The sequence below is a fragment of the Cydia splendana genome, chromosome 5 (assembly GCF_910591565.1).
Source record: "Cydia splendana chromosome 5, ilCydSple1.2, whole genome shotgun sequence".
NCBI lineage: Eukaryota > Metazoa > Arthropoda > Insecta > Lepidoptera > Tortricidae > Cydia > Cydia splendana.
Window position 1 is genome coordinate 20056944 of NC_085964.1, and position 19745 is coordinate 20076688.

General features: G+C 37.0%; 1 protein-coding gene and 4 non-coding genes across 6 annotated transcripts in view; 2 read left to right on the top strand and 3 right to left on the bottom strand.

The window, feature by feature from the left end:
• Positions 1 to 5340: 5340 nt before the first annotated feature.
• Positions 5341 to 5412, top strand: Trnaq-uug (transfer RNA glutamine (anticodon UUG)). The gene has a single exon. It is a non-coding gene; the product is annotated as a tRNA-Gln (tRNA).
• Positions 5413 to 5753: 341 nt separating this feature from the next.
• On the bottom strand, positions 5754 to 5825 carry Trnaq-uug (transfer RNA glutamine (anticodon UUG)). The gene has a single exon. It is a non-coding gene; the product is annotated as a tRNA-Gln (tRNA).
• Positions 5826 to 5975: 150 nt separating this feature from the next.
• Positions 5976 to 6047, top strand: Trnaq-uug (transfer RNA glutamine (anticodon UUG)). The gene has a single exon. It is a non-coding gene; the product is annotated as a tRNA-Gln (tRNA).
• Positions 6048 to 6325: 278 nt separating this feature from the next.
• On the bottom strand, positions 6326 to 6397 carry Trnaq-uug (transfer RNA glutamine (anticodon UUG)). The gene has a single exon. It is a non-coding gene; the product is annotated as a tRNA-Gln (tRNA).
• Positions 6398 to 12764: 6367 nt separating this feature from the next.
• The window catches only part of LOC134790945 (zinc finger protein Gfi-1b), a 91375-nt gene continuing 84394 nt past the window's right edge, over positions 12765 to 19745 (bottom strand). For both annotated transcript variants that reach the window (XM_063761966.1, XM_063761965.1), the window contains exons 5-6: positions 16425 to 16664; positions 12765 to 15195 (exon numbers count right to left, since the gene is read on the bottom strand). In XM_063761966.1, coding sequence (XP_063618036.1) covers positions 15107 to 15195; positions 16425 to 16664 — 329 coding nt within the window. In that variant the 3' untranslated portion in view covers positions 12765 to 15106. The remainder of the gene's footprint in view (positions 15196 to 16424; positions 16665 to 19745) is intronic.

Genomic DNA, 19745 nt, shown 5'->3' on the forward strand with positions numbered 1-19745 from the left:
ATTTTTTTATGATCAGCGGACAAACCCTTTCCTTTTATTTTAATAAGTACCTATATCCCATTCAATAATAATATTTGGTTTTATGAGATTAGCTTCTCTTAACATATTTTGTCAATTCTTACTTTCTCAAAATGAGACTTAAACCCACATGTTGCATATATATTATCAATCGGCTTTCAAAGCCCTTCATTTTGATACCCTACTCGATAAGTTTGCACGATATTTTTTTCTAAAGGTTGCGTAATATGGCGTATTAAGTCCGTCATATTGTTTTTATAATGACGTCACATAGCCTATATTACCCGGGATGACGTAAAGATACTAATGATGTATCATACGTCTAAATCGGTTAAGGCATTCAGAAGTTAAGGTGGAATAAAGAAACTCACATACATACAAACATGAACGCTGAAAACAATACACTCTTTTTGTTTGGGCAGTCGTGTAATAATTAAGGCATTCAGAAGTTAAGGTGGAATAAAGAAACTCACATACATACAAACATGAACGCTGAAAACAATACACTCTTTTTGTTTGGACAGTCGTGTAATAACAGCGTGTCCGCGTGCCTCATTATTGTTGTAGATGGCGCTTTTTAATATTTTTCCATTTTAGCTTTTTTTCATCTATTTATGAATCCTAAACGTAATATAAAATTCGACTTGCCTGGCCGCTGTAATATGCACAAACGTACAATTTTATGAGATTATTCTTTAAATGCAGTATTGGGTTGTTTAATTTGTTCGAAAAGATCAATTTCAGTTGCAACAGGTTCCATTCTTTAAGAGAGACATCACCATGGATTCACCCGTCACGTTCCTTTATATCAATTTAATCGGCAATTGAAATTCACTTGGCGCACCCACGAATCAATTACGGAGGCTGTGGCACATTCAAATACGCTGGAAGGGTGGCCATGGTTGCTTGGAGGCACAGGACAGAGGAGCTTTTTGTCAGATTCAGTTTGAGATGAAAAGTATATAATTTATGTCCTATATATTTACTCTCCCGGCCGATTTCGACCACGGCTACTGTTTCAACTCCGCTGCTGAAGACGTTCGTGTGGCTTGCGTAGCGGATCTTATTAGGTGCTGCAAAACAAATGTTGAGGCACCAACTGCAAATCAATTTCGTTTATCTACATATTTACAAACTTGATGATGATGTAGTATGCGTTGTTTTACCAGTTGTCTTAGCTGAACAAGGCGTGCAAAGAAAATTTACGATTCGCAAATCAGTCTCACGCCACCAATCCCTCAACCAAACCAATAATAACAGTTTCTCACCGTCCGTCCGGACCATCTTAATCATTTGTCACGTTGTTCGCTTGGTCGCTGGTATTGATAATAATATCAATCATTAACATTAGATTAACTACCCGGGTTTCTAGCCAAAAAAATGGGTAAAAAACTCAGAAACTATTTTGCACATTTAGAGTTTACTATCTGTTTACTTAATTTTAATTCGTAGTTAGGTAACAATTTTACAATGAGCAAAGTTAAATACATAAAATAGTACCCGCACCCAAAACCCCGGGGTGTGCTCATTAAGAATACTTTCTTCTGGATTTTACGTTGTCTGGTTTTTTGAGTATATTAAGTCCTACAAAAAACATTGACGTGGTATCCGTAACACGGATAGAAATGTTATTGAAGAATGCGCGTGTGATAGAATGTGAGCCAATATTGTACGTGTGCTTGCTTGTTCGGGCCCTTTGCATGTTGACATGTTGGCTGAAGGTTTCGGTAAATAAATATATTGTATAGGGTGGTTAATCATATAGCATTTCTAGAACATCCTCGGATCTAAACTAATACGAATATTGTAGTTCAAATATTTAAACAGATATACAGGGTGTCCCTAGCCATTGGGCAAAGCCGAAAAGTACATATGCATTAGGTATTTAGAACCAGTATACAAAGTATCATAACAATCGGTGTAGCGGTTACGAATAAATTAACAAATTACGTTTTTTTTTACTTTGGAGCAACCTGTATGTATGTGTTAGTAGCTCCTGAGGTAATAAATAGTATGAAACCTTCTTCGACCGTTTTGATTATCTTTTTTATTTAAGATTCTGACTTTTGACAAATGTCATCATTGCCGCACATTTTCAAACAAATTGTCAAAAGCACTGCCAATGATTAATACAGTATGTTTCTTTTTGTTGTCGATTATTGGAAATCACTTTTGTTTGATAGTTAATTTATTTTTTTATGTTTTGTTCTAATTAAAAAAATATTACCGTTAGAGCATTTCTGAGAAGTAACCCTACGTGGGATTTCAGGGTTAGTGCAATGGCTAAGGTCAACCTGTAGTGAAACCTAGTTAACTCGAGCCTCGTTAAGACGAAATCCTCGTTAACACGAAATAAAATGCTATTCCCTTCCCTTCAAAGCCCAAAAGCTCCGAAACTCGAAATATTTAACCTCATTAAGACTCATTAAGTAATCAACGATTCCCTTCACGGCTATCCAGTACAAATTTAACCTCCGTAACTCGAAATCTGAAATTTTGACCTCTATAACTCGAAAAATAGACATATTCTAATATCACCTCTATATCTCGATATCATTTATCAACAACCCTCTGTAACTCGAAGAAAATAATAAGGCTGTACTTTATACGTTTGTATATTTACCTCCCTAATACGAATTCTTCATTCATTTTACCTCTGTAACTCGAAACCTCTTTAAGACGAATGAAAACCTAATATAAGAGCCTCTCTAAGTGAGACGAGTGACCCTCAGTAAAACGAAAACTGGTTAACACGTACTTTTTGGCGTTTCCCTTCAGATTCGTGCTATCGAGGTTCCACTGTATTACAAATAGAAGTAGGTACGTCCAAAACTGTCCACTGTACTTCAGGGCGCTATTATGTAAATACCCGGATTACCACCGACAATGGATATTATAATGGCGCTGATGCGATCGGCCCGGTGTTGGGGCGCGTAACTCAATACGCAACTTGGACGCCCCCAGTGGCGCAGGGATGGGGTGGTGTCGATACTATCGATAGTTTACTTAGGACCACTTGCACCATTCACTAACCCGGGGTTAACAGGTTAAACCTGGAGTTACCATGGTTCCCAGTACAATTTGACACTGGGTTAACGGTGTAACCGATTAACTCCGGGTTAGTGGGGTGGTGCAAGTGGCCCTTAGCTTAGGCGGATAATTTAAATATCTCTAATAGTATTTTATCTTATCTTATTATTTAAGCGGCCATTGCGGATACAATTCGACCCATTGGGATCTTATGAGTAATCGATCCGCAAGAGCAACCTTTTGCCTATTCTTTTTCGACTATTTCCATGTGTCGGATGATTTCTCCAAAAATAATCTTATAATACTTAGGTCAAAAGAAAGTGAAGCAGCTCCGCAATTAAGTAAGTTGTTAGATACTAAAGCCTCTCGCTCGTCAATATATATTTTTTTAATCCGGGATTAAAAAACTGTAACATCAGAACGATGTATCGATATCGATAATCCTCCATCACTAACCTCTCCGTAAACTCACAGAAACTCGGTAAACGGATTCGACATCTCAACTAAGCGACAGTTTTAAAGTATCCCCCTTCCTAACTCGATTCCGAGACGTCTCAACTCAACTCTCACCGGCCATCTTTATGTAAATTCGACAAGGATAACTTTGCGTGCGCAAGAACCATCAACACATGGAATCCCAAAGAGGAATCTAGCGATGTAACTGTAAATATATATTTGTGATCGCGCTCAAGAGATGTTTGATTATGTCTTGTCGTGAGGGTTTTTTAAATGTTCGACGGTTGTGTTCTAAGTAGATTTGTGAAAGATACTTTACAAGTTTTATTGGGAGAACATGCGTGAAAATGGAGTCCTGAAGAGTATCTGTTTATTTGAATTGTCGTGAAAGAGGCATTTTCTTTTCTTATATATGCTGTAGGTACTTTTGTTTAGGTAGGTATTACGGACTAAGAAAATGGAAAGATAATAATTATGTCAGATTATAGGCTAAGTTTTGATCTTAGTCATATTTTTGCTTATAAAATCAACTAAGTATACATATTTATTGAAACAAGAGATGCCCAAAGAAAGAAATTTTGAATAATTTGTAATAATTGTAACACAGTTTCATTTTGTAATTTTCGTATTTAGTGACAATCTTAATCAGATCAGCCCAATACTAAGCGGAGGTTGTGTTTTGGGTATTAGGCGAGGATAAAATTTCCTACCTAAAAAAACACCGACTCTTCTTCTGAGTCGTGCACTCTTCTCAGAGTGGTCGTGGCTGTTTGGATGACGCACATGGCTGGTCTTCATTTCCGGTTATGTTGGTGGACTTCAAACTTTCTCTTGCGATGTCTCTCCATTTCTGACGGTTGATAGCGTTGCAAGAAAAAAACACCTACAGTCAAGAACAAAACATATTAATGCTTATGACACCTATCGCACTTAGCGGGTTTTGAATGAAGGACCTTCAGCTTCTTAGGTCAGATTATTACCAATTCGACTGCGAGGCTGAACTTTAACTTACTCAAGAGCAAAGAAATCGGGTTACATATGGAAAATTCTATACAAAGTGGTCTATTTTTGTTGCGTTTGACTGTATTTTACTATGTGCATGTCAAAATGTATTCTCAGCAGCATATTATCGAGTCATGCACCCTTCAGACGCTCAGACCAAAGACCCCAAGGCACGTTTCCGATACAAAGGCAGACGTTTCAGCTATTCGCCATTTACTTAACTACACGACTTATATAACCACTATCTCAAACAAATATCAACTCTATGGCAGCATAATAAGGTATACTTTAAGACAAAGATGAGGATAAGGAGCCAAGTGAACCTCTGCTAAGAGGAAACGGATGTTATTTTGAGTGGAATAAGAATTTCTATCCATAATCATATATCGGAATGTTCGGAATTGCGATCAACACGTCTCACTCGACTTTGAGACTTATCTAGCTAGATTTTCGGTTGGTTTTAGGTCGTTGGTTGTTTAAACCAGGTGCGATAGGAGAGCGGCGGTGACACTGTGCAATTTGAATAAATTTGATCGCGGCACCATTTCGGTCGGGACGGTATTGGAAAGTGATGCGGTGGCTTGATGAAATTTTGTCCGACTGCGTTGTTTATTCTTGGCCGCTCGGTTTGGGATACTGTTACAAAAAAATCCGGCCAAGTGCGAGTTGGACTTGCGCACGAAGGGTTCCGAACCTTACGCAAAAAACTGCAAAATAATCACGTTTGTTGTATGGGAGACCCACTTTAATAAGTGCCATACATATATGTATATTTGTTCAAGTGTGAAAATTTTAATTTTATTGCAGTGATTATTTTTGCTGGTTTCATCAAGAGGTTCCATGGTGTAATGGTTAGCACTCTGGACTTTGAATCCAGCGATCCGAGTTCAAATCTCGGTGGAACCTGAACTTTTAGTTTATTTCTTTCTGATAATTAAGTAGGTGACCTAATTAAACTAAGTATTAATGTTTACGAGGGACTAACACTTTATCTTAATATCTGTTGACAACTCGTCATCAGCCGCCATACTGCCCTGCATACTTCGCTCACTACATCCCATACCGTCGAGTGTGTGGCCGCCCCATAACAAGTTAATGATAGAATTATCATTATCAAGTACTCTCACAAACCTATATATCCCACAGGCCTGGGAATATCCATTACTGAACCTGTCCTGTCTTGTTGGACGCCTTCACGCACTGTTAATGTTTAAGCTAATTAACGGTAAATATGTTTATAAAAGTTAAGGTTCCACCGAGATTTGAACTCGGATCGCTGGATTCAAAGTCCAGAGTGCTAACCATTACACCATGGAACCTCTTCTACACCTTTCCAAATTATACTAACCTTTTTACTTATTTAGGTACTAAAATACGGAGTTTAGCATATACATGTAAGTACAGGTATTTGTTCAAGTGTCAACACTATAATTTTATTGCTGTGATTATTTTTGCTGCTTTCATCAAGAGGTTCCATGGTGTAATGGTTAGCACTCTGGACTTTGAATCCAGCGATCCGAGTTCAAATCTCGGTGGAACCTGATTTTTGCTAAGTTATCTGAACCTAATTATTAGGTTTAGGACTATCTGTTTTAGTATCGTTCGTCAGTTTGTTTATTTTACATATTAAATTTAAACTTTTAGTATTGCATTTCTCAAATTATATAACAGGCCGACTTTACTAATAATGCCTAAAGAGGTCATTAATTTAAACCATTGTTGTTAACAGATATTAAGATAAAGTGTTAGTTCCTCGTAAACATTAATACTTAGTTTAATTAGGTCACCTAATTATAAGAAAGAAATAAACTAAAAGTTCAGGTTCCACCGAGATTTGAACTCGGATCGCTGGATTCAAAGTCCAGAGTGCTAACCATTACACCATGGAACCACACATCAGTGCTGCTCAATATATGAGCTATACTGCGCCTCTCACCGTGACGTCACTCGCGAGGTCAAAGGCAGATGCGCGAATGAAAGTTTTTGCCAATAGTAAAGCGATTTAATCGTAGTGCGCGTGATAGTTAGTCACGACTAATGGCTCCTCTTCACGATGGGCCAGCACCTGCCACTCCAAGGGACGCATTTATGCGTTAGAGGGAGCAAATTATATTGCTATCTCATTCTACCGCATGACTGCGTCCCTTGGAGTGGCCGGCGCTGGCCCGTCGTGTAGAGGAGCCATAAGATGGTACTAGGAGAACGTCTTAATACGTCAAATTTTAAAACAGATATAGCTGTCCGAATAACCTAACCAATCTTGCACAATTGATTCTGATGGGCACGTTATTTTCCTAAATGCTAAGTTAATAGAGTAATCAAAAATGCCTATTAATGATGCATGCTGTGTATTGATCAATTTATAAAATTATCAAATTTCATACGCCATTCGTTTACGGTTGTCAACTGTTTATGAGCATAGGTTACGGTTACGTTACAATGTTTACAATTAAAGTAGGTAACTCAAAAGAAGTAACTGTATCTGTCTGCCTTTTACCTCTTCACGCTTAAACCACTGAACCGATTTAGATGGAGTTTGGATTGGAGATCGTTTGAAATCCGGCGAAGGACATAGGGTAATTTTTATCATTCATCATCATCATTCCACGCTGATGAAGTCGCAGGCAGAAGCTAGTATCATTTTAAAACTAACGCAAGACTTTTTGGTAACTGTAAGTAAATAATGTGACTTCAAGCCTGTCCATTCAAATTACCAACAATCTCATGCATCAACTAATATCCCAATGCATATCTTGACCCTCGCAAGAATTACTCGGACACCAAATTGAATAATACAAAACATCAAAGGTCAATGCAGATTCGTCTCCCAACATTCCCAACAAGCTAGCGATTTTGAACTCTACGAGTTAGAGTTTTTGCCATTTTGGCTGGAGAATGATCCTGATTCGTAATTTTCCAAGAATGTCGCATGTTTGGGAGTATGCGATTTTGAACCTTACGTCTTAGAGTTTTTGTAGTTGAAGTGGTGATTCGTGAATCTCACGACGCTCGCCGCTCATCCATTATGCACCATACTGATTGCGTTCACGCACGTGCCACGCATGAATTATAAATGCGTGGCGATTCTGCGCACCAGGGATGGATTGGAAGGACTTTTCTTTTGTTTAAGATGTAATAAATTTGATGTAGTAAGTTTCACCGAATAAATTAAAACAGATATTTTCATTGTGTTGATCGCTATTGTTCCAAGTCAACCAAAACAAAAGTGCAGTTTACGTCAAATATATGTTTACATACATATTTCGTCTTATTATTACAAATGAGTAAGGTGCAAAAGTGTAAAGATATCTTTGACATCGACTGTACCTATACGTTTCAAGATTGAATCCCTTTTTATTAGGGTTCCGTACCCAAAGGGTAAAAACGGGACCCTATTAATACTAAGACTCCGCTGCCCGTCTGTCTGTCTGTCACCAGGCTGTAACTCATGAACCGTGATTGCTAGACAGTTGAACTTTTCACAGATGATGTATTCCTGTTACCGCTATAACAACAAATAAGTACTAAAAACAAAATAAAATAAATATTTAAGTGGGGCTCCCATATAATAAATGTGATTTTTTTGCCGTTTTTTGAGTAATGGTACGGAACCCTTTGTGCGCGATTCCGACTCACACTTGGCCGGTTTTTGTTTGTATAAGCGGTTTTACTTGTCCTCTAGCCCCCCAGAGACCTATAAAAAGGTTTCCTGTTCCATTCTAATTTGAATCTTTTTATTTGACAAATCAAAATTGCATTTTTCTTGGCAAATTTTGTCATCTGGGCGGCTAGAGCCTATAATTCTCGATCTAAAAATTCTAAAAGAAAGACGAGTTTTAAATGATTAATGACATACCTAAGGTATAAATAATAATGAGACGGTTAGGCCATATTATTTATATTACAATTGTCTTATATTCGTAGCAAAAATAATATAAGAGAAGACAAGATGAGGCAAGAAGTTATCATGTAATTTTAACAGCTGTTCAAACACATTCTTACAAGTAACATGAAAATGATTGATTACATAATATTATGCGTAAACGTGTTACAGATAATTACAAGCATATAGTCTTTATACACTGGCGTAAACATTTAAATCAAGGTTTTGTATTCAATATCCGAAAAATAATATAAAACATTTTTGGGAGCATTTTGTATCCGGTTTCATGGTTAGCACTCTGTACTTTGAATCCAGCGATCCGAGTTCAAATCTCGGTGAAACCTGCTTTTTATGTTGTTTTTTAAATAAATATGTTGAATTTATCAAAAAGTCAGGTTATACCGAGATTTGAACTCGGATCGCTACATTCAAAGTAAAGTAAAGAACCAGGGGCCCGTTTCTCAAAAGCTTGTAACTTGTAATACAAGTGGAAGTCCCTTTCTAACAAAAGCTGTCAAAAAGTGACATCCACTTGTATTACAAGTTACAAGCTTTTGAGAAACGGGCCCCAGGTCTCATGTCCAACTGATTCCCGTGTTATTTTAAGCAAGTTTGATTACATATTACATATTTCTATCAATTCAGTTTTTTTTGTTTTTTTCTCTCTACATCTTACAAAGGCCACGTTAAAATTGTTACAAAGGAATAGGACGGTGCCCTGAGTGCTGCCCTGAGGCACGCCAGAGTGCGTGCTAACAGGCGTTTAGCGCGCGCGGGACAAATCCCACAGCCCGCCGTCGGTGATCAAGCACGACAGGTTTTATTTGCTTTGTCTTATATGTAACATGTAGGTACATTATATGTAACTAACCTTTGGAAGAATGCTTTGTGTTTTGAATTTATAGAGTTAGACCAAGAGAGGTCTGCAACGATTTTGATAGCATACGCTACGCAGTGCAAGCGTTATTTATATATATATGCCATAATTTTATAGAAGTTTGACGTTTAAAATAACACTTGTGTGTGCTATCAAAATCGTTGCAGACTTTTCTTGGTCTAACTCTAGCGGTGTCGCTATGCGCCTCCTTAAAGGGGCCCACTGATTAACAGTCCGCCGGACGGTATCGGCCTGTCAGTTCGAACAAAAATTTGACAGTTCCGAACAACTGACAGGCCGATACCGTCCGGCGGACTGTTAATCAGTGCCCAGTGGGCCCCTTAAGACTTGTAAGCGAAAACGAAGGAATGAAAAGATTTGCACGCTTCTGGCAAGCTTAGTTCATTTGGTTAGGTGAGGTTAGACCGATGTTCCGAAAGGAGGCAAGTTCGAATCTTGCAAAGCAGTGAATTTTTCGATTTCTCCTTTATTTAAAAATGTATGCTGTGCAAATCTAGGTAACAATATTCCCTGCTATGGATCAGTGCTTTTGCAAAAGATAAATGAGCACAAGTACTTAAACTAAGCAACATAAATAAATAATAATAAATAATAAATAATACTATAGGGACCTTCTTACATAAATTGTCTAAGTCCCACGGTAAGCTCAAGAAAGCTTGTCTTGTGGGTACTCCGACAACGATATATAATAATATACAAACACTTAAATACATAGAAAATATCCATGACTTAGGAACAAATATCTGTGTTCATCACACAAATAAATGCCCTTACCGGGATTCGAACATTTCGAACCCAGGACTATCGGCTTCATAGGCAGGGTCACTACCCACTAGGCCAGATCGGTCGTCAAACTTATACTTACACTAATACAAGATAATAAAAACCTTCACCCTCTTGCGCAACTAATATCAATCACCAGCAATTATCAACCGTTGTTCAATCACTTTAGCTGGTTACAGATAACCATTAAGTTAATGATCCATCGATCATGGGTCTTCAAACAGTACTCATGAGCAAACACAGGGGCGGTCTCATTACTTTCCAATCGGCTATACTTTGATAGTTAGCTTGATTTGATCAAATTAATCTGCTTTTGGTTGACATTTGAGACTGGGACACTCCTTGGACAAATATACGGTGTTACAATTTTGTTACTATGGAGGGCATAGGTAGAGGTAAAAAAACTTTTTTTTAAATATGTGCCCCTCTCCAGACTATCTACCTCTACAATTAATCTAATCTTATACCTAGAGTCTGTTCGGAAAGAGAAAAGTCGTGAAAATTCTTCTCTGTCCGCACAGACTCTACTTAGATGCCACGCAGAGACGCACACCCAAATGGCAAAAGTAAATAGTTTGCAATTAGGATGTCAATTTGCAACTTTTAAAATTATAAACTTAGCAAAGTTTAATATTTCTACAATTACGACTTTATTTCAAAAAGTTTGATTAAACATTTTTCATTTCTAGACTATGAAATCAAAGGTAATGAAAAATTCAAAAAGATTGAATGGCCTTAGTGCTGAACTTCATACATTTTGGTGTGGAGACCTCTTTACCCGTGGGGTCCAGGGGGGTACCAGCGCCCACACTCTTTTTAAAGAAATACTCATTTATGTGGACATCACCGGCTACCACAGCTAGCAGCTTCTTTCCTCAACAAGGAAAGGAAATGACACATTTTTTAACAGTTCTACTTATCTTAAAGACTTTACTCGTCCCAATTAAATACAATATTTTATTAGAATCATACTTACCTAAATTTACCCTAAAAAAGCTGGCAATTGTAATATTTAAATAACTAGAAACCAGAATTTATGCTGAGTCTGCGCCTATTCTTCACCACAACGCATGACCTTCTACTAATGTAAAATATGTAAATCGCTATTACTGCTATTAGTGTCAAATTGTATGTTACCTTTTCTTTTTTTTTGCCTTTTGTCAACTTTATTTTTGTCTCTTGTTATTGTTTGTGTCACAAAGCATGTAAGTTGTGGTTGATTAAAGATTTTATCTATCTATCTATCTATTTCATTTCAAGCTATTTTCATCTTGATCCACCCGCTTCCCAGTAAGTCGTCTCCATTTCGCCACCTAACCAAATATACATACATAATTGTAGTAACCGTAGACGCTCCGAGGATCGCAAATCATATTCCTCGCCTTCGCCTTAATGGCTAAACGAAGTTACTATCGTCGCTCTTATTTGCATAATTCCCGGCTGACGGCTCTTACGAAACGAAATTCGACCTTAATGAGATGAGACTCCCTGTAATGAAAGCTTTGGGTTGCTGGTGAAGATGTTTTTGGATTATAAGGATCTTCTCCATCGCTCAAATAGGAGCCTTATATAAGAGCGATAGAGAGGCAGATAACGAAATTTCGATTTTTGATGTTCGCAGTAGATAGGCTCTCAGATGTGTGTGACTTCTTTGTTATCAGTCATAATTAATATTCTGAATATTCAGTCTCACAACTCATACATATTTGGCGATGGCGACATTATACAGTTAGCATCAAAAGTAACGGATTAGACTAAGCTTCAAAAGTATTCTACCCTTCTCTAATAACTTTACAAGAAGTGATGTTTCTTAAGATAGAGTAATTAGACTGTGTAGATACTTTTGAACGCGGACTGTAGAGATATATCTCTATTTGGAAAACTATTCCAGAGTGGCAGACTTTTGATGCGTTGTTTTATCCGCTAGGTACTAAATACTACTTATTGATACTGACTGCCTGACTGACTGACGTTGATGTCCGTTCACTTACTATACTCTTTGTTTCCATTCCGTCATATAGAAATATACGAGTATGTAGTAAGCATAGACTGCTCACTCCATACATAAGTTTTGGTACCAAAACAACTATTATTTTCGTAGTCGACATCTAGCATCGAGTAGCGGAATTATCAGTACCGCTACTTGATACTAAACTTGACTTGAGTGTCGCGACTGTATTGAACAACAATTTACAACTAATATTTAAGCAGAAGTAGTTGAAAATAGAGTTCCGGTAAATCCGGTTATAATATTAGCTGAAAATTGTTGAGCATTAAACTTTTCGGTAGTCGCAACATTATTGTCAAGTTAGCAGTTACTGATAATTCTGCTACTCGATGCTAGATGTCGACTACGAAAATAATAGTCGTTTACGTACCAAAACTGATGTATGGAGTGAGCACTCTATGTACGATATTGTGGTATTTGTTTCTCTATGGTTCCGTATGGTCAGTTTCAGATTTTTAATGGCTATTGCGGACTACGTTTGTATGAAAAGGCGATTTCGCGCGGGTTCTCCACTTTCGTCATAACTCTTGTCTGTTGCCTTCTCACGGGTAAACTACTGAACGGATTTTGATGAAATTTGGCAAGATGAAAGCTTAAGCTCTGAGGGAGGGATATATTGAATATAATACCTATACATACCTAAGAGCTGCGGATACAGTTAGAGTGATATAAAGAAAACAACTTCGTAAACATCATCTTTTATTGAAGTGACTCGTCTTTAACATACTTTAGGTATTATATTACGACATAGGATTGCACGTTTGTCTTTGGATCCGTTTATACGTACTTAACTATATGTTACAATATATACAATTAAAATTAACATGAAGGAATTATGTGAAAACTTCGACACTTACGTTAAAATACAATTATACAAACATGTAAATTTTAAAACATATTAAATTTCAGTTTATACGTACTTGGTGAGTTCAAATATGACCTACAAATATGTGTCTGTTTGAATATAAGGAAGCATTTAAATGTCCCTTACAACCTCTTTATTTTGCATGTACGAGTAGTACATTCAAACTATCACCTGTTATAAACATGTAAAGTAATTAGAGGTAAATACATGAAATTGTTTTATATTATTGCCTATTTACATTTTTTCTATTTTGTCTTTGGCATTAAGGATTTCACTGACAGAATCTGTATTTAAGGTAGTGAAGCTTTAAAAGCACTATTCACAGCTATTTAATATATTTCCAAACATTATCTGACGATAAAGCTCTTGTGCAAATTTTATATTTTACAATTATAGCCATTATTGAAACATCTTTTGTGGCATTATCAGGGCATAGGAACCGAAAAGTTGCGTGATATCGGTGCGGTGTTAAATAATAATGACTTACGCTTCTTTTACTTTATGGTCCCTTTTCTCTGATAACAACACACTTTACCGCCACTATGTAATATCTACTGTAAATTCATTTCTGTCTTAGGTTTAGAAATTATTTTATTAAACTATTTTTTGGTGCACGTACATACATATATTATACATCATTTGGTGTAATTAGTGAGAACAAAACGCCAATATGGTTTATATCTTTGCAATGAATAATTGATGGAATTATATTAACCTAGTGCTTTAAAATGTAACTAAAGCTATAAAAATAGACAACATTTTGTACATTCAATATACTTAGCGTAATAATGTGAAATATTTACAACGCTGCAACAAATAACTTTCATTTTAACTAAACGATACTATATCAAATATAGTGATATGTGAGTATTTGTTATTTAAATAAAATAATATAAATTTGATCTCTGAGGAGTAATTTTAAAGTAAGGAACTGTATATTGGATAGCGAATTAAATTAGGTATTCTGTGATCGCATTATTTAATATAATAATTATGATTTATGTGAAGGTCAAAATATGACAAAAAAAGAAAATTTCTAGGTATATTGTTGCCGAGAGCTTTTGAAAACTATTTACAAATATCTTGATTTATTACAAGTTTTCTGTAAATTATTTTTATATCATCGTTTTGTAGACAAAGCACAACAATAACTTGGTGATAAGCAAGTAACTCAACTGGAATGGCTTATTTGGAATTTATTTAAAACTAAGTCAAAAATCAAAAACAACATTCTCAAAATATAATATTTGGAATGGCATTATCAGTCTACATTTACACTATTTATTCGCATTTTATATAATATTAATTAAAAGGAGATCAAAAACTCACATGCACGAAGCCTTCACAATAGGTATATACTTTAGCCTAAAATCAGCTAAATATTATAAACAGCAGTTTTTAACAATATTTTGTGGGTAGGACCATTTAATTTGTCCCTTACGACCTAATTCACTTTTTTTTAAAACGTCGTAAAACATAATCTAGATCAATCTAAATAAAATTATAAATTAGCACAGTTTAAATATGAGAATTTGTACATTAAACTTGCCACAACTAAGTTAAATGCCTTAAAATAATAATCTTTGGATTACCGTAGCGTGTAGGTATCAGGTTATTGGACAATTTAATTAATTGTAGGTATTTTGGTAATCTTTGGAAAATCTTCACTTAATAAACTTACGTAGGTACGGAAAGCGTTAAATATTTTGGTATAGTCAAAAAACTAAAACGCGCAAGTAAAATGTTGTAAGGTCACAGGGTTGAAATTGCCTCAGTATAATTTTTCGGACGTGTATCCAAAAAAGATATTTCAATACTCTCTAAAATCACGTTGTTCCATTTCAGACTCTATCGTGATCGCCACAGAGTCACTATTGCCTTGCGCCAGTTGATACCAGACTCCAATAGTCTAGAAGCACTGTTCTGTTTCAGACTCTGCACCTCGCTACAGGGTCGATAGGGTCGATAATCCAATACTTATCACTGTTGTACAATTACAGACTGCGCACATCGCCACAGAGTCGATATCGCCTCAGCACTAGTAGGCAAACGCGGAACTTTAATAGTCTAGATTCACTCTTGTTCTATTTTAGACTCTGTGCAGATGGCTACAGGGTCGCGATTGCCTCAGCGCCAGCTGGGCGGCGCGAAGGCGGTCGCCGTTCAGGAGGCGAGCGGCTGGAGCTGCGCGGGCGCGTGCGGCGGTCTGAAGTCGGGGTGTTGCCGCATCTCGGGGTGCGGCGGGTGGAGGTCTGCAGAAAAAAAGGTTTCTTAGTGATTGAGAAATTTTGTAGAGCTACCTACTTGGCCGATTAAAGTGGAAGATTCTGGAGGCCGGAAGAGTCCTTACTTTTACCAAACTAAAAATTATACTTAGAACGTTACTCTCAAAGTGGGGGCGTAGGACGTATACATATTGACTTTAATTAGTTCTACCGTTGTCCGTTGTGACGTACCTAATTATACATATTGTTAAGTACTTTGCCCTCTGGATGGCATATTATACATTGTAAACTCACAATTTTCTTATACTTGTATAATATACATATTTCCCCCCTGTCATGATGTACACAGAAACAGAATAGAAAGATTACAAAAAATATTCATAAAGGCTCTTGAATTCCGAACAGGTAGAAATTACGAAAGTTACGCCTCCTCCTTAGCCAGTTACAATCTTCAATCTCTTTCCATAAGACGCTCCTGTACTGATTTAATTTTCTTATTCAAAATATTCAATAATTTAGTAGATGCCCCTGAACTTTTAGAAAAGATAGATTTACGCGTACCCCGCAGAACAGAACGTAGTTGTCGAAATAAAATGTTATTTAATATCAAAAGCAGCAGAACTAAACATGCGCAGCACTCATACATTAAACGCACATGTAGGTTGTACAATGTAAAGTGCCAAAACGTAGACATATTTAGGAGCTCACTAAGATTGTATAAAAAATTAGTTTTTTCTTCTTTAAAATAAAAAACACCTGTATGACCACCTAAATTAAGATTTCCTCGCATATCTCGTCACACATACTAGTACATATGCATGTCATTTATACGTAGTAATACGTTTTTATTATAATATTTGTTTACATATAGGAAACTATAAGTCTATTACTAGAAGAATGTTACTCTATATACTTATCTGTTTTATAAAACTGTTTGTTTCTTAATAAAAAAAATAATATATATTTCTGTGTTCATGTGTCTTAAGGGGCCCACTGATTAATAGTCCGCCGGGCGGTATCGGCCGGTCAGTTGTTCGGAACTGTCAACATTTTGTTCTAACTGACAGGCCCATACCGTCCGCCGGACTGTTAATCAGTGGGCCTCTTTAATAGTCCACTTGTTGGTTATTTGTGCCCACGCAAGTCCTCCGCTCCGCTGTAACGTTCCAAACTCAACGCAACAGCTTGAAGCCCTTGCGTAGAATTCGAAGACATTTTTCCGACTACATAAAACCACTTTATCGATTATCGCTTACCTATTCTATGTTCCGGCATCATCTCTGCATGCATACCATGCACGTCAGTATGCGGCACGTGTCTAAGGTCCGCGTGTTGCGTCTCCCTGTGTCTACGCAAGTCGACTTTCCTCTGGAACGCCCGCCCGCAAAGATCGCACGCGAAGGGCTTGAAGCCGGTGTGCTTGCGTGAGTGGGTGATGAGGTTGGAGCTCTGGCTGAACGCTTTGCCACACACTTGGCATTTGTGGGGTTTCTCGCCTGTTGACAATGAGGAAAAAACATTTTTAAATGTTTCTGACAGATTATATTCGGTGATAGGTATATTCCTACAATTAGTTAAAAAACTCATATATGTAACCATTATTTTGGATTTAAAAGTAAAAAAGCAATAGTAATACATACTTAGTATATATGTGGTCAGATAAAGGAATACATACATAGAGTACATAATGTAAATAGAAAACTGTTACTATTTTTTAACTCCGAAAACTTAACCAGACAAGCCTTCATCTTACATGGCAGCACGTCCGCAAAAATAACCCGCTGCTCCATTAAAACCTAATCCGACCCGATTCCGCAAATAATCCTATCGATCGTACGTGGACTTGCAGGCCCGCAATACCCGCATACCCGGGTACCCGGTCACCGCGTGCGCGTATACACGTCCGCGTAATCTCTGCCCAGCCCAGCATTTCTGATTCGACCCCGTACTTATAAAATTTATAGCTGATCTGACGTTTTCTAGAAAGATCTCGAGCAAAGGATCTTATTGAGATGAGTTACGAGCTAGTTTTGTTTGGCGACTGTGGGTGTGAACGCATTAAAAGTTTATGTGTATCGTGATTCAAGTGTGGATAGGAATTTAATATTGCGTTGTGCGGAGCGCCTTTTGTTTAATTGTTTACTAATGCTATTAATTTTATTGTTTGCCGCAATGTGTTGCTAGTACGGGATATAGTTTTTAAGAGGTTAAATAACTATAACCTGTAAAATATCCGTAGTTCCCGTATTGGTACTAGGTGTTTGATAACATTTCGCATAAATAATTTTTATAATCCAAGGTTTTTTTTAAATTAAGAATCTTATAACATATACAGGATGATTCAGGAGACGTGAGCAGGACTAACACTGCGCATTTCGTAAATTATAAGCAACTGTTTCGTATTAGTAATAGTGAGGTTAACGTTAATTTTCTAGTCGTGTTGAAAAAAAAAGTTATTAATTTATTTACGACTTGCATGGTCACCCTAAAATTAGAATACTAAACTACCGATATTCTGTGTCAAATTGAATGTCATCACTGTCATCACGGTCTGGTTACTTTTGGAAACTCGTATCTCACTCAAGTTTGACAGTTTATTTTCTCTTAATCAAAATGCTGTCATTACGTTTAAAGAGGTTTTATGTTTATTAATTAGGTCTTGTGGGGTGACCACGATTGTAGAGAATTAAATTTGCACTCACCAAAAAGTTAAAAAATAGGAAAAAGTGTGGTTGTTTCACCTAAATACGACGGTGATCGATCAATTATCAGTTACTGAGTGCGCAGGATTAATCCTGCTCACGTCTCATGAATCACCCTGTATATGATACAGTTTGAGGATGATTTACGCTAGACCGGGCCGGGGCTGGGCCGGAGCTTCCAGCGCGGCGCTTCGTTTTCTATGGATAGCACCACGTGATCACCGATCGACCGTCATAGAAAATGACATATCGTACGCCTCGGCCCGGGCACGGCCCGGTCTAGCGTGAGTCATCCTTTATACGTATCCTATAAGCATTTATGAACTACTTAAAAAATTTGCCTACTCACATTTAAAATCATAGGTAAGTACATTTTATTTTATTCAACTCAATAATAAGTATGAAAAAAAAACTTAAGTGTAAGTGAATTTTTAATTCAATTGTGTACTTTTTTAAACCGTGCTACATCTACAGCAAACAATAAATCTAATCTTTGCTTCCAGTATTCTTATTCAAAAGACAAAATAAACGCAGGTAGCCGCGTAACGCAACTTTATATACGACCGCAAAACAATACATCTTAGTACATAACGAGCAGTAAACAGCGCGGACCAATGCCGTGTCAACTGCAGTAGGTAATTACCTACACAAATCACGGCCGTATCGACCAGAAAAGGGCCGACGTCAATCAAGGGTAGTGGTGAAACCCAGTTCATTAGAGAGAGAGCGCTACAATCCGTGTACACCTCCCGCTCGCGCGCGAGTGTCGCGATACGGGAGCAATTTATACCCGTCGTACTATTGGCCGTGATTTTAGCGCGACTCCTCCCCGCGTCGCGTAGCAACCGAGGGGGGATTAACCCCCCCACTGCCGTTATGGATCGCAATTTTCCTTTGAATTGGAAATCAGCGCAGGCCCGCTCGTTAGCTGCCGTCTTCGCAATACGGCTACAGATTTTTACTGCCGGATGTTTGAGGGAGTATTTTGGGGTTTTTGTTTGAAGTGTGTTTCACTCAAATATACTAGGTACATTATTATTTCTTTGTTTGAAAACCTAAGCATATTATAAATCGTCATTGAATAGGTATAATTCGACAAGGAGTGCTGTTTTATTATTACTTACGTATTTTTATTTAAGTATTATATTTTATAAAAACGAAATATGTAAAAATTTCAAATTTTTCATTTAGTTAGAACTACCTACAATGATAAAATCTCAGAATAATACATATAAATAATCGACCGTTTTTATTGTTTACAACATATTTAGATCATTTATTGATTTTTTATGTCACTTACGTCAAAATGAGGTCCCTTACGTCATTTACTCTAATTTTATTTTAACCTGAACTTGAATGTATGTACTTACACCAAAACTTCTGAATCCTCAGAACAATTCTCGAAACAATAAAAATGTAGTAACAACACGTTAACAGCCTAAACAGCTGTTTAAACTCTCAACTCTCGGCAGCGGGCGCGTTACCCCTCCTTTACAAGACGTAAGGCGTAAAACGTAAGGACTTACGCTGGCGTAAAATCTTGGCTGCTCTTATACAAAGCCATGCGAAGCCGCAACCTCATACAAATGGTCTACGTTTTATTTTACTTATACACAATAAAAACATTTTTTTTAGAATTGAGATTCACCATGTACTGTACCAAACTAACTAGTTATTATATTAGACTTATATCGACCGGGATATGAACCGTTAGTACCTTTTGTATGTTTTTAGTTGATATAATTATATATAAGTGAAACTAACCGTGAATCAATCCAAACTGTAACTAGTTATTGTTATTTACTAACGCGAAACAGTACAAATAAGGTAAGTGTATTCGGGTAATACCGAATGTCGGATAATTCCGAAATTCAG